The sequence below is a fragment of the Chiloscyllium punctatum genome, chromosome 1, assembly GCF_047496795.1.
Source record: "Chiloscyllium punctatum isolate Juve2018m chromosome 1, sChiPun1.3, whole genome shotgun sequence".
In the NCBI taxonomy this organism is placed as follows: domain Eukaryota; kingdom Metazoa; phylum Chordata; class Chondrichthyes; order Orectolobiformes; family Hemiscylliidae; genus Chiloscyllium; species Chiloscyllium punctatum.
This window is the reverse complement of record NC_092739.1, coordinates 51,435,310-51,450,994: the sequence shown is the minus strand read 5'-3', so window position 1 is coordinate 51,450,994 and position 15,685 is coordinate 51,435,310. Positions and strand designations below refer to the sequence as shown.

The 15,685-nt window shown below is 38.6% G+C and overlaps 1 protein-coding gene across 14 annotated transcripts in view; it reads left to right on the top strand.

Annotated features, from left to right (window-relative positions):
• lcorl (ligand dependent nuclear receptor corepressor-like) overlaps window positions 1-15,685 on the top strand; it is a 120,382-nt gene that overhangs the window by 9,322 nt on the left and 95,375 nt on the right. For all 14 annotated transcript variants that reach the window (XM_072561011.1, XM_072560961.1, XM_072560907.1 and 11 more), the window contains exon 2: window positions 12,956-13,021. In XM_072561011.1, the coding sequence (XP_072417112.1) occupies window positions 12,956-13,021 (66 nt within the window). The remainder of the gene's footprint in view (window positions 1-12,955; window positions 13,022-15,685) is intronic.

Sequence of the window (15,685 nt, the reverse complement as noted above, 5' to 3'; positions counted from 1 at the left end):
GGCAGAGAGATTAAAAAATCATGCAGTGGTGCGAGTGGAGTGTCAGTGGCCTAAATAAGAAGTCTCTACCGGTGATCAAGTGTCTGACTTCCAAGCATGTGTGGACACTGTGCAACAATTCACAAGACAGGAATATTTCCTCAGTCGGGAAGCACTTCAGCAGTCGATGACATTCAGCTTACGATCTTCAGGTAAGCGTCCTCAAGGCAGCCTTCAAGATACACAGCAACGCAGAATCACATCCACCGTTCTTCGTTTTTGGCCGATAAGTAATACTAACTGAAAGTCAAGTTCTGTACCCTTGAACACAGCATGCTACGTGTAACCCCACTATATTTTCTGTATCTGTAAAATCTTCCTGACTCCTGTTTTTAAAACCATTACCTTGATAACTTATGATCTTTCTACCTTAATTAGTTTGTACCGTTTTGGATTGCTTATTACTTTGGTTCGACCTTTGCCATGCAACTCTTACGTATTGTTGTTCTAGTCATTCTAGCACTACCTTATTTTTAATTTTTGTAATTGTCTCTCTACCTCAATTAATCAGATTATAGGTCATCCTTTCACTTACTACTCAACTGTTAACTCGACTCTCACCGTCTGACAATTTTGTTCACCTGCAGAGCCTTATTATTCAGCCTGTCCACACATTTTCTCTCTCCATTTATGCAATCTTTTGATCTCTCTGTCTGTAAATTGTGTGCCCATGTGCTTCTCTTCGCTTCACCTGACAAATGAGCTGTGCTTCAAAAAGCATCAGTTCAAATAAACCTATTGGACTACAACCTGGTGTCATGTGACCTTGTTCACCCCAGTCCAACACTGGCACTATCACATGTAACTTTAAAGGCCAACATTGAACAGATCGTTTCAAATGTAGCTGCCCATTGTATTAAAGAACTGTGATCTTATCCTCCATTTTTCATCATTTAGGGAACAGATTCAATTTTTTCTGGAGTAGATAACTTCACATTTTTGCGCTCTCTAATTCATTTGGTGTAGAATTGGCCTTTCCATTGTGGGAGGTGATGGCTCCATGGTATTATTGTTTCGCTATTAAAACCGACTCCAGTAATGTAAATGGGTCCAACGTGTGAATTGGGAAATTGTTTGTGGCATGCTTACTGATCAAATAGTTTTATCCCTTTGGCTATTCCCTTCAAAAATAGGTATACTTTGGCTATTCAGGGGCTAGCAGCAGCAATTTAGTCAGTTGCCCTGACGGGCTTTTACACTCAGGGAAAAGCCTAAAATACTGTCTATTGTGATGTGGGCATACAGGAGATTTTGTGGCTGCAGAAGAGACACCAGGATTCATGTATTTCCTCTTGGGTGCCAGGGTTGAGGATGTCTGAGTAGTTGCTGAACATTCTGAAGCAGAAGGATGAACAGCTGTAGATCACTTTGCACACCGATACAGATGACATAGGTATACAGAAGAATGGAGTAGTGTGAAATGGGTTTATGGCATTAGGTAAGAAGTTAAAAAGTAGGATCTCGAGGGTGATGAGCTCTGGATTACTCCCATTGTCACGTGTCCGTGAGAGTAGAATAGAAATAGATAGGACAATGAATGCATGGCTGAGGAGCTGGTGTAGGGGACAGGGTTTTCAGTTCTTGGATCAAAAGAAGATATGTTCTTCAAGGGTAGAGATGACTTGAACCACAGGGGGACCAATATCCTTGCAGGGAGATTTACTAGTGTTACCTGGAGGGTTTAAACTAGTTTGACAGGAGGGTGGGACTCTGAATAAGAGAGGGGCCATTGAGAAGTAAGGGGAAACTACACTGGCCTTCGAAAGCAAATTCACTATTCAGGATAGCCAGGGGGATGGTAAAGGAAGGAAAAAGACTTCTAGTTTGAAGTGCAAGTCATGAAGGTTAGGTCGCATGGGATCTGGGAGAGCTAGCTAATTGGATTCAAAATTGGTTCAATGGTGGAAAGCAGACGGTGATGGATGAAAGTTGTTTCTCAGATTGGAAGCCTGTGACTCCACAAGTCAGTGCTGGGCCCTTTGTGATTTATTTGCATAAACGATCTGGATGTGAATGTACAAGGCATGATTAGTAAATTTGTGGATGATTCAAAATTAGGAGATATTGTTGATTGCGAGGGAGGTTATCAAAAATTACAAAAGGATCTTGATCAGGTGGGGAAATAGGCTGAGGATTGGCAAATTCAATTCAATCCAGATATGTGAGGTGTTGCACTTTGGAAAGTCAAACCAGGGTAGGACTTAGACAGACAGTAAATGGCAAGGTCCTGAGGAGTATTGTAGAACAGAGGGACCTAAGCGTACAACTAAGTAGTTATTTGAAAGCAATGTTACAAGTAGACAGTGGTGAAGAAGACATTTAGCATGCTGACTCTCATCGGTAAAGGCATTGAGTATTGGCATTGGGATGTTATGTTGCAGTTATGTAAGTCTTTGGTGAGGCCATACTTGGAGTATTGTGTACATTTTTGGTCACCCTGTTATGGGAAAGACATAATTAAACTGGAAAACATGCAAAGGTGATTTATGAGAATGTTGTTAGGACTAGGAGGCCTGAGTTATAGATAGAGGTTGGGTAGGACTTTATTCCTTGGCATGTAGGAGAATGAGGGGTGACCTTATTGAGGTGTGTAAAATCATGAGGGACATAGATAGGAATGAATTCATTTTGTCTCTTTTCCATGGATGAGAAATTGAAACTAGAAGACATAGGTTTATGATGAGAGGGGAAAGATTTAAAATGGACCTAAGACACTCCATGCAGAGAATAGTGCATATATGGAATGGGCTCCCGGAGAAAGTAGTTGTTGCAGTTACAAATAGCAACATTTTATAAACATTTGGATAGGTACATGAATGGAATGGATAGAGGTGTATGGACCAAATGCAGGCAATTAGAATTAGCTGAATGCGCACCATGATCAAAATGGACCAGTTTGGGCTAAAGGGCCTATTTCTATTCTGTATTACTTTGACTCTATGAAGTCCTCAGATGAATGGCTACTTTGGTATTGTACTAAGTTTGTATCCACACATGTGCCTGCAAATAGGTACTTTGTGTGAGGAGCTAAAATAGCCAAGGTACTTAATGTGATCTATGTTGCTCAATAGCAGTCAGACAGCTCTATATAAGTGCAATGATTGAGCATTCCGAGCCAAAAAACAATCATGACTTGCTGCTAAAGTTCAAAGTTTGGCTGAGTCTTAAAATGTGTCGTAATCATTTAGTCAACTGACATATGGTACATGTAAACTACTTCATGTTGATGTGCACTGATGAGAATGAATTACTGGTGTTTGGAAGGTAAGAAAAAGACTCCAAGAACTGGAAGTGTCAGGATTTCTTTGGTAAATGCTCCAGAAGCATCTAATAAAGTTGATGTCTCCATTCCCTTCGCAGGATGTAAAACGGAATGTGTGTCATGGCATAGTTGGTACCTATAATAGATAACTGCTGAGTAAGCAATGTGAAAACAAATATTTGATTCTTATATAGCAAATAGCATTATTTTAGTATTAACAGCTAGACCTGTACATTTCAGGGCACCTTTACAGTTGGTCTTTTTCTGATCTAGCCTTCCTTCCACTTGCAGAGCTTGTGTCTTGCTATCTCATCAAACCCCTCACAGCTGTACTTGATCTGTAATTGTCTCCTGAACATATGTTCTGATGCTCCCTTTGAGTCAGTGGGCACTGTTGGATGTAGCCAGTCCCTGATGTCCATTGTTATCCCACTCCTAACCATCTTTGTTAACATGGATTGTGTAGAATTTTTTTTTTAATCCCCTGCTAGGCAGACCACAGCTCAAGTCTGTGCCAAAGAAACAGTTACCCAGCCTAAATTAATTTCCAACTCCTGGTCTCAAGTCTGTGCCAAAGAAACAGTTACCCAGCCTAAATTAATTTCCAACTCCTGGTCTGTAACACTAAGTTATAGCAGTTATGCATTTCCATTTCTTGACTGTTGATCAAAATAAAAATGCCCTGCCTGTTAGCACTGGGATATCCCTTTGTAGTATGTTGGCTCCACACCACTGAAAACATGAAAAGAATTTTATTTGAACAGTGTAAATGCCTGAACATATTGACCCATACTTTTGCAATTAAAATTGTTTCCTCTCCTTTTAATACTGTCCTCCTCTTTAAAATTTTTATCAATATTCTTTTAAAAATGTGCACCATCCGACCCTTCTTTAATAATCTGTGAACCTTCTCTGCATTCCCTTTCAACTCCACCTTCCCATAAGTCCTTGTTTGTCTGCAGTAAGCTTTTCCTGTTACTTAGTGAATGGCCTTAATCACATTTCATTAATACATTTATCAGTGTTCTTGCCTCCCTCTAGCTCCACAAGCCCTCTTTTTAGCTTCTGCTGCAGCAGAGTATGGCATTCCAACCTGACCTTTTCCTGTAAGCATCTTACTGCTTTACAGTTTTCTTAACTGGGGTATTTCTAGTAATGACTTCTCTTTCTGAGCCTTTGTTGCATCAAAAGTTTGTTTAGCTTCCTCATCTTCCTACACACTACCAATTCACAATATCATATAGAGACACAGGGCCAGCATTCTAATGTAGAGCTGATGCCCCCATGCTTTACCACTCCATTCTTTCATGACCTCTGCTTTTTGAGCATTTAATGACAAGTCGGTTTGGACAAGATATAGTTTCCTCCAGTTGTACGTTGGCATGAAAAAAGCACAGGTACTTCTGTCTCACATTCCGATCTACCTCTGTTCTATTCCATTCTAAGCTTCTCGCCTCATTTGATTTTTTTCACATGGTGGATGTTAATACGTTGAATAATGTTCTGAAAAGAACCAGGATTGATGTATATAAAGGAAACAAATAATTTGAAGTACTGATTTCATTTATTTTCCAGTAAGACCTATTTTGAGACTTGAAAATTAATTCCACTCCAGATGCTTACGAAAGCAGCTTGATTCATTGGTATGCAATTACTAATGTTTGTGATACAGTTTCTCACATAATACATCATAAAAGTGAGCACTTGTATCTCTGACATACTTTGTAAATTGTATTTTTGTTTATTTACCACTGCATTATTTCATCTGAGCAGCTCAAGCTTTTGGACCTTATGAGTAAAAGAGCCAAAATACAGATTGAGGGTCTTTGGATAGCTGATGTTGGAGCTGAGGAGCAGAGTTGGCCCAGGCAGGCTGTAGTTCAGGAGTGTATTTTTTTGAACAGACATCAGATATAACATTTGACAGCTACTGGTCACTGAGTTTTTAGTCAACCTTCTCTTATTCCCCAGTGACAAAAGGCTGCGAAGCAACCTTGAAAGAGACACTGAAGCATAAGCCTTCCATGGCCAGGTTTGGTGACTGACTGGGCCTCACTACTGGGCTCAGAACAGGGAGTTCCACCCTATTTAGCGTTTCTTCCCAAAAGTGGTGTGGAAAGTGGTTTTGGTGTTCGGCAGTTCTTTTCCCACAGAATTGAAGATTTCTTGATGCACTGGTTGACACTGATTGATTGCTGGTTTATTTGCTGTGGAACCTGAGAGCTGAAAAATTCCTAGCTCTGTGTGTACCTGTTCTATAAATAGTCTGTTCCAAATGATATGTGCCATCAGTATAACCCACGAACTAGATTTGTGCTTTTCCAGAGGGATTGGGGAGGACATGCCTGGATTTATCTTGCCCTGGTTATTTGCAGGCAGCTTGCTAACCAGAGGAGACTGATCTAAGATAATGAGCAAAAAAGAATTGGTAATATGCTAAGATTTAAAATGTATTATTTTAAAATATGTTAAAGCAGATTCCATATTAACTTTAAAAATAGCTGAACATTTACTTGAAAAGGAAACATGTACAGGTCTGTGGCAGAGGAGGTGTGTGACAAGTTGGCAGTCTTCCAAAAAATAATGATGGCCCAAAAATCCTCATGTTCCGAGATACTATAAGTTGGCCTTTTTGGTCATTCAAGTAGTTTTTTGCTTCCATGGGTGATTACTCAAGAATCCCTTTGTCCTGAGTATTAAACATGGGATTGTGAGAATTTACATATGTTGGTGCAACTTGGCTACTTCAACACTACCTACTTGTCATTCAAGCATCATCTGCCTCAGTGAAACTGTCCTTTATCACCTCCAGTTACATGGGTGATTTATTTTCTGTAATATTAACTGGCTTTCATATTGATCCAAATTATATCACTTTGAAATGGAGTATAGGCATCCCTCGATATCTGAAAGTAGAACATTTCCAGGGAACCTTTCATAAGCCAAAAATAGCGTAAAGCGAAGGTATATGATTTATATGGGAAAAAGTATTGTCATTTTTCGTAAAAGCGAACTTCCTCTTCAGATTCGCAAAAACAGGTACTAATGTAGGTACCCCTATACAATATTCTGATCAGAAGATCGCTACAAGTGGAAAATAAATAATTTTGTACCTTGTATGAGATAAACATCATAGCAGTTTATTCAAAATTTATAAAATTTGCTTTTAATAAAATTGTGCTGTTCTTTTTGTCATGTATGTTGTGGTCTAATGTTGGAAATACATTTTTAGCATTGAATTGGTGCACTTGATTTTAAAGCCAAGCTATTCAGTACAAGCAAAATGTAGTTTGTGATTAGTAGAAGGCTAATATTTGTGTAGAAAATAATTTTGCATTCATGGGATATTTGGAATGTTTTTAGCTAGCTAGTTTTAAGTTATCCTGAGAAATATGTACACAAGGTACTCCAAACTGCAACAAAAGAATGATAATTTTGTCTCGTTTTGATAGCTGAAGTAGCCAATAAATTAGTGGAAGCAGTCTGAACATGCAGATAACCAAACAAGTTTCTTAATTTTGGTGATGTCGGAATTTAAGCAACTTTGAATTGAGGATGATCTGTGGTCCAAGGGCTTTTTTATTTTTTGGATCCAACCTGCTTTCCTGCACTGTCCTACGTTTATTTGCTTACTTTGTCATAGTCAAGCTGCAAATAACTTTTTGAAAAACCAAAGAAAGTCATGGGAAGTCGTCCTTTTGTTTCCTGAAATAGGATAACACTTCAGATCTTCAATATCTTCAGATGTTATGAGACACTTATAGAACAGGTAGGAATTGAGACCTAGCCTTCTAAACTCAGTGGTAGGGACACTATCACTGTGTCACAAGAACCCTCCCTGAATTAAAATAGATATTTTTAATCAACCTATTTAGAGATATTATTGCACACCTGAGAAGTGGTTGGGACTTGATACTGGGCCTCCTCTCTCAGGTGGGGATACCACCTTTGTGCCATAAGAACCTTTTGAGTTCAGGCATTCTAAATGTGATTTATGATGAACACGTGTTTTGAGGCCGGACCTCGTTATGTTCCATTAGTATCCATAAAATAAAGTCACTGGTGAGTTATTAAAAGCAAGGCCTATTGCAATGTTCTCAGCAAGTGGGACTCCACAGTGAATGCGAGTGATAGCTGCATTTCCAAGAATGAATTAGAACACTGATAGGAGTCGACCATCTACTCCTTCAAGCCTACTGTGCCATTCATTGAGACCATAGTTAATCTTTTACATGAGTGCAGAAAAAAAATTGTACTGTCTCTAAATTCCTTAATGTTTTTATTATTGAGAAATCACATTAGTCTAAGTTTGAATGTACTCAATGACTTAACCTCTGGGCAGAATATCCCAAAGCTTCTGCAACCTCTAAAGAAATTTCTCATCTCTTTCCTAAATGATCTGCCCATTATGAGACTGTATACCCTGGTTCTAGATATCCTTGGCCCACCCAGGGGAGTAACTCTCCCTGCCTATATCTTGTCAAGCTACCTAAGAGCTTTATAAGGTTAAATAGATCACTACCCATTCTTTTTAACACCAAATAACATTCTATTTTCTCTGTCTTACCTTTTTCCTGCAAAGGAATACCAAGATAAAGTTAAAATCTTATCAATCCTCAAGCTTACTATTTTTCTTTTTTGGCTTCACACGTTATTTAGACAAGCAAAACTGAGAAATGCTTGTATTTATTATTTGAAAAACAATGAGGCACATTTGTGAAAGCAAACAGTGTTTGTTTGCTTATAAACTAGCTACACTTTGAGGTTGCATACCCATGTTTAGTGTGGAAGAAACTTCCAATCAAGAATCTTGGTTATCAATGTAATCAAAAATTAGTTTTTAGAAAGATCACCTTTTTAAATCCCCTCATTTGTCAAACTTGTGACTTCACAGTACAGAAAGTGGTTCTCTGTCAAAAACATTTCTGCAATTTACCCTTAAAAGCGCATCTGGTCTGCATTTTGTACACTTACGTTCAACATATTTTTCTTAAACATCAACCCTTTTGGTGACCATTTCAAATGGTAGACGTCTTATCCCAGTTTATCTAAAGTAAACATTCTTTTCATTGTCTCTTTGAAAAACCTATCTTGATTTTCTTTCTTTCAATGAAAATAATCCCATTATGGCATAGCTTTTCTCTTAGTTTCTAATTCCCGGCTTTGTTTTTCAATCTGTGCTAAAACATTGTATGGCTTTGCCCTTTGGAAACTGAATTGGAAATCCCTTGAACACTGACATAAACATTAGAACAGTACAGGTCCTTCATTCCTAGATGTTGTACACACCTTTTTATCTTACTGAGATCAAACTAACCAGTTTTGTGCCATAAGAACCCTGTGTACCTCTGAACCCTATGAACTTCCATGTACCTATCCAAGAGTCGCTTAAATGTCCCTAATCTGACTCTGCTACCACCACTGGCAGTGCATTCCACAATGCACCACTCTGTGTAAAGAACCAACCTCTGATATCTCCCCTTAACCTTCTTCGAGAAACCTTTAAAATTATGCCCCCTCATGATAGCCATTTCCATCATGGGAAAAAGTCTCTGACTATCCACTCTATCTATGCCTCTCATCATCTTATATACTTCTATCAAGTCACCTCTCGTCCTTCTTTGCTCCAATGCGAAAAGTCCTAACTTCCTCAACCTGTCTTCATAAGATATGCCCTAAACAGCAGGCAACATCCAGCTAAATCTCCTCTGCACCCTCTCTAAAGCTTCCACATTCTTCCTATAAGAGGCTACCAGAACTGAACGCAATACTCCAAGTGTCATCCAAACAGGCCTCTAAAGAGCTGCAGAATAACTTCCTGGCTCTTAAATTCAATCCCCTAATAATGAAAGCCTACATACTATATGTCGCCTTAACAACTGTCAACTTGGGTGGCAACCTCGAGGGGCCTATGGACATGGATCCCAAATCCCTCTGCTCCTCCACACTGCCAAGAATCTTGCCTTTAACCCTGTATTCTGCATTCAAATTCAACCTTCCAAAATTAATCACTTCACACTTCTAAGTTGAGCTCCATCTGCCACTTACCGGCCCAGTTCTGCACCCTGTCAATGTCCCATTGCAACCTACAACAGCCCTCCACACTATCCACCACTCCACCAACCCTCATGTTACAGGCAAACCTACTAACCAACGCTTCCACTTAATTTTCCTCATCATTTATAAGAATCATAAAGAGGAGAGGTCCCAGAACTGATGCCTGTGGAACATTACTGGTAACCAAGCTCCAGGCTGAATACTTTCCATCTACTACCACCACCTGTCTTCCGTGGGCCAGCCAGTTCTGTATGCAGGCAGCCAGATTTCCCTGTATCCCTTGCTTTCTGAATGAGTCTACCATGGGAAACCTTATCAACCCCTTGTTAAAATCCTATCCACTGCTCTACCTTCATTAATGAGTTTTGTCGCACCCTCTGAATTCAGTCAGGTTTGTGAGGCATGACCTGCCCCCTCAAAGCCATGCTATCTTTAATCAAATTATAGTTTTCCAAGTAGTCATATATCCTGTCTCAAATCCTCTTCAGCAATTTGCCCATTACAGGCATGCATGCTAACTTTGTGCCATCTGTTCATTGTAATGATTGCTGTGTGCAGCTAGCACTCACCGTGATGGTCTTTACCTACAAGCACCGGGCCACAAAATCATTGCAATTAGCTATTGCAAGTAAAATTTATTTTTGATCATTAGGAATTTTGCCTGGACGGAGGCTGTCCAAATAGTTCAGAATGGGTGTTATTCAGGGTGGAGTGTAAGGTGCTTTGTTCCATACATATTTTGATTCGTCCACCGCTAAGCTTTAATCAACACACTTTATTCTTACAACACAGTTAAAATACAACAAAAAGAAGAATTGACATAACTTTATTGAAATATGTAACAAGATAATGTATTATTTAACCACTAATCAACTGTTCTAGTATAGATAGCATCCCATAAACATGGTTTTCAGTCTCGCATGCTATCTCTCCTGTCTAGTAGAAAGAAAACCAAAAGAAACAATCTACCCTTCAGATTTTTTTAAGAAGAAGCCTGTGTGTCTAAAACTTCAGTTGAGCAGCAACGAAAACCATCGACTAGCTTTTAAAATTCCTTTGGGTTTGTGAGCCTGACCCCGACCTACTCATGATTCTCTTGTCTTGCTTTAAAAAGAAACATCCACAGATAACTCAGCTATTTACCAACTGCCTGTCTGAAGGAGATATGTTGCCACCACTGTGACAACACCCCCTTGCAAGAAAAACAGGACAGAATACATCTCTTAAAGGAAAAATATCCTCTCACATCCTACCAAGTAAAAATATGGCTCACAGTTGGTCTGTCTGTTCCCTGTTTTGTTTTCTTGCCAGTGAGGCTCAGCACTTCCCAGTCTGAATAATAGTTCATATTTAAGTGCTGCTCATTTCCATTCATTGTGAACAGGATGACTGTCACTTTCTTCACTCTTTTGATTTTCTAGTGGTCCAGTGTGCTCCAGTGCCTTTCTACTGTTGATCAGCTGGGTGCGACTGCGCACTTTGGCACTTATTTAATTGAAGTCAGAGCATAGCTTGGCTTCTCTTTCTGTTCCTATACAATTATTTCTAGTATCCTTAAAAATCTGTCCTTCACTCCATCCTACTTTGCATCTACATGTGGCTCTTTGGTGGATTCACCTGTAAACTTTCTTTTTCTGTCCCCTACCTGGTAAACTGTGGAAATTTCTGCTCATCCAATATTAGATATCAGACAAGCTGTTCTGATAATTTAGCATATGGAGGATTCAAAAAACTGGTAGAAGGTAGAACTGGACCTTGCAGGCACAATGTTGTCCAGGTTTTTGGAAGGTGTAATGCTACAGTCTATGAATTTATTTTCAGTTAGTTAACTGTATATTCAAATTTAATGTTTGATCATGCTCATGGCATAATTGACAATAACCAGATATGCATTGCTATCTTCTTGTGTAAATGTGAATAGTTGAGCTCAGTCCTAATCATAACACATCCAAATGCAACTTTGAATATAACTCTTTAGATAGCTGTGACTCTCTTCTAAAGTACAGTGTGTTGAAATCATTGGTAGCTTTTCCAATACTCTAGTTGTAATGGGCAGGATTGAAGAATTAAATCTTCTAAAGCTTTTTAAGAAAAATCTTGTTCAGTTAATGAGTGCAGTGTCAGTTTCTACCTTTGTTTAACTATACGTTAGTTTTAATATCTGTTGAAATAGACATTTTCCAAAAGAAATGTTGCTTTAGTGTTAGGTACTTCCCTATGCGAATACCCAAATTTGCAATAGAACAATTTGTTGTTAAACCATCATTATAAAAATCAAAACTTTTTTTTTGTCCTTTTTGGCTGCCTTCAAGTAACTCGGTCAATTAAATTGTAGATTAGTAAAAATGAGTCTACATGTGTTGAGTGACCACTAAAGTCAAGCAAGTCCCGTCACTACTTCCTTACCAATGGCAATCCCAACTATCTCATATTCCACTTCCACTTTGAACTCTGCTATCAATCATCTGTCTTTATCTCTCTCCAAAATATTGTCCTATGAAAGAAGCACTTCAGATTTCTGAAAACAGGCTATGAATGACAACATCTTCCCATGTAGCTATCTTTACCCTATTGTGGAGGTTTTATTACCCTGGTTTCTTCCACACTTCCAGTGCCCCATAGCACTTCCACCTATATGAATCTCAACCTCTTACATTGGCTTTGATTCCACAGGACTGGGAAGGTACTCTAGAGAGCACTGTTCGGTTTAGTGCTGGTTGCCAGCTTCAGATTCCCTTACAGAACCAACAGTTATTTTTGTGAAATGATCCTGTCTTCTGAAAGCTTCCAGCATGTATGTGTACAGTCAACTTTTTGGACTGAAGTGATTAAATTGTTTGACTTTGAAGAGCATATATACACAATTTTATTTACATTATCCTGAGCTTTATGTAACTCAAAGACCTCTCTTTAATGTGGTAAAATTGCATTTTAGCTGCAGCAGCTGTTATGGTTCAACTGTGGATATTAAGCTGGTGAATTACAAGTTTTAGAATTTTAGAACTTACCTCAGGAAGAGTTATTTGTAAAGACCTCCAAGCATTCCAGATCACTTCCTTGAACTGTAGTCACTTTTTTATAATTGGTAAATGTAGAGGCCACTTTATCTGCATCAAGGTATAGGCAAATGAGATTGCTTGAATGTTTCTCCTTTGGTCATCTTGAATAAAGGATAAATTTTGATAAATGTGAATATTGCCAATCAAATTTTGACATCCACCCTATAAGTCTCTTTCAAACACAGCAGATCTGACAATGCAGCTCTCTTCAGTGCTGGCCTTTATTATGTCGTCTAGAACCTTGAGTCTTTCGACTCTGTGCAAGCACAAATCAGCTGCTTGCACTACCCACACTGCATGAGTGCTTGAAGTTCGCTCCTGCACCTCACCTGTCAGTTGCTGGTACCACAAACGGCACTGTAAGAACAATACAGTTTTAGTTGAAGCACAAACTATACTTGCAGAAAAATGTTAAATTGTGTTTAGACATTATGTTGAGAGTATTGATAGAGTCTTGGTCATGATAAAGTTCATTTAATACTTTGTGTCAATGTATTCTATTGCTTTGTGAGCTAACATATTAACATTTTGATTACAGGTTTCGAAAGCATCTTGGAAGGGCTTTATGGACCAAGGTTACTCAGAGACCTCAGTTTATTTGATGGTAAAATGTTTTTTGAATATGACCATCGGAACAAATTTAGTTATTAAATGTAAATTTTAAATTGTGATTTATGCTGTAATTGAATTTTAGTTGTTTTCATGGGTTTGAGTGAAAACATAGTTGCAGGTTTCAGTTAATTTTGAAGAATTTAAAAATTTCAAGCTTCTTTCTCCTCACATCCCGACAACCCCGCCCTTGCTAATTTGGTTGTTTTAAGTGCCATCTGTAACTTTAGAGGGTTGAGCTTCAATTAACTAACTTACTCATTTTAATAGAACTATACCTTTTTGGAAAATGTGCAAACATCTAATTCTAGTTTGCATGCATCCAACTGATAGCATGTTTTACTTTCTCCATGTACTATTTCTTAACTATCCATAAAAAGGATAATATGCTAAGTCTATTTACTGTAATACCTCCTTTTTCAATGTACTGGCAGTTATAATATACAATTGAATATTAAGCATACAGTTGAATTAGTCTTTCTAAAACTAGATTCACATTTTGTGTAATTATTTCCATCTTGTTGCTATCAGTTTTGTTTTATTCACTCCTGGGATTTGAGCATCACTGGCTGGGCCAGCGTTTGTTGGCCATTGCTAGTGGCCTTTGGGGAGGTGGTGAACAGCTGCCACTTTGAGCCTCTGCTGTAAGTAAATCCACAAGACACTTAGGGAGACAATTCCAGGAGTTTGACCCAGTGACATTGAAGGAATGATGACACTGTATGCTTGCCTTTGTCGGTCGGAGCATTGAGTATAAAAGTTAACAAATCATGTAGCTACATAAAACTTGGTTAAGTCACATTTGGAGTATTGTCCGTAGAAGGATGTGTAGGCCTTGGAGAAGGTTCAAAGGGTTACCAGGATTGCCTGGATTGGACTTTATTAGTTATAAGAAGACATTAGACAAACTTTAGTTGTCTTCGCTAGAGTGTTAGAGGCCGAGGTGCAACCTGATATAAGTATGTAAAATTGAGGGGCATGGATAGGATGGCTAGTCAGTTTTTTTTTCAGGATAGAAATGTTAAATACTGTGTGGGCATGGATTTTAAAGTGAGAGGGGAAATGTTAAATAAAAATGTGTCTTGCACATCTTTTAAAGAGGGTGGTAGGTACCTGGAATGTGTTGTCATGAGAGGTGGTGGAAACATTTGATAGCAATGTTTAAGAGGCACTTAGACATATGAAAAAGAAGGGGTGAGATGGATATGGGCCATGTGCAGGCAGATAGTACTGATTTTAGAATGGAATAGTCAGTGCAGGTATAATGGGCTGAAGGCCTGTATTGTCCTACGTTCTGTGAGACTAGCTTGGAGGGAGCTTGCACCTACTAGTATATGTGCTATGTTGATCATTCCAGGTGGTAGTGGTCATGAGTTTTGGTGAATTTCTATAGAAACACACTGCTGCTCTTTGTGGAGAGAATGGATCCTTTAGTGCCAGTCAAGCCGTTTGCTTTGTCCTGAATGGTGACCAGCATTTTGGAGCTGCATCATACAAAAAAGTGGGGAGTATTCCATCACACTCCTGACTTGTACCTTGTCGGTGGTGGACAGGATCTGGGGAGTTGGGGGGCGGAAATTACTCACTGCAATGTTCTTAGCCTCTGACCTGATCTTGTTTCTATATTTATTTAGCTAGTTCAAGTTCAGTTTCTGATCAATATCGTCCTACTCTCTCCACACCCCACCCTTTTTAACACGAGTTTGTGATGGTATTGCTATTGAATGTCAAAGGTCAATTATGAGAGTGCCTCTTATTGATAGTGGTCATTGCGTAGCATTTGTGTGGCATAAATATTGCTACTTTTCAGCCTAGATGTGGATAATGTCCAAGTTTTGCTGCATTTGATAAGGACTGATTGCTTCAGTATTTAAACTTCCCATCTCCTTTTCTATGAAATTTAACTGATGCAATTGAATTTCTTGACACAAAACAATTTATATAATGGTGCATATTCCCACAAGTTCCCCAAAATGTGTACATTTGGGGTGTGTGTAATAATTTTCTGCTGTATATAGGAATTTTACATAACTCACCATAATTCTGCATCATTCGTTTAGAATTTTTTATTAAATTTTAAAAACAGTTAACCTTAGCATTTGGTATACTTAAATAAAAGTGCAATGTTGAGTGGTACTGAATTATAGCAGTCTGATCAATTAAGTCAGTTGACAACTGCTGAGATAGCAATGAGCTGCATTTGTATAGTTATTACTTAATGAAAGGAAGAAATAAAACTTGCAAATGCTAAGATTTCATGAGTAAGCCTCTGTAACCAATGACTATCCACTATTGCTACCAGTTTGGGGAGACTTCAGCAGTGAACACATATAACTCCAGAATATTTTGATTCTAGTGAATTGATAAGGTAATCCTACCCCATGACACTGGAGTGTTGCAGCAGTGAGTTGATTTGCTCCTGCATTACAAGATCCTTGGGGGGGAGAAAGAAATCTGGCTCTGGTTTGTAAACCCTTGTAGCAATTTAGAAATGAAGCTCCAGCTTCCCGCATTCATCCATGTAAATAGTGGCAAGCACCAGGACTGCACTGATGCAATATAATTTGAGAGATTTATGTTGATATTTGAGATATACCAGTTAGGCAAATTACTTCATATGCCTGAAAGCTTTTGTGTGGGTAGTTCTTGAGAGTTAGCC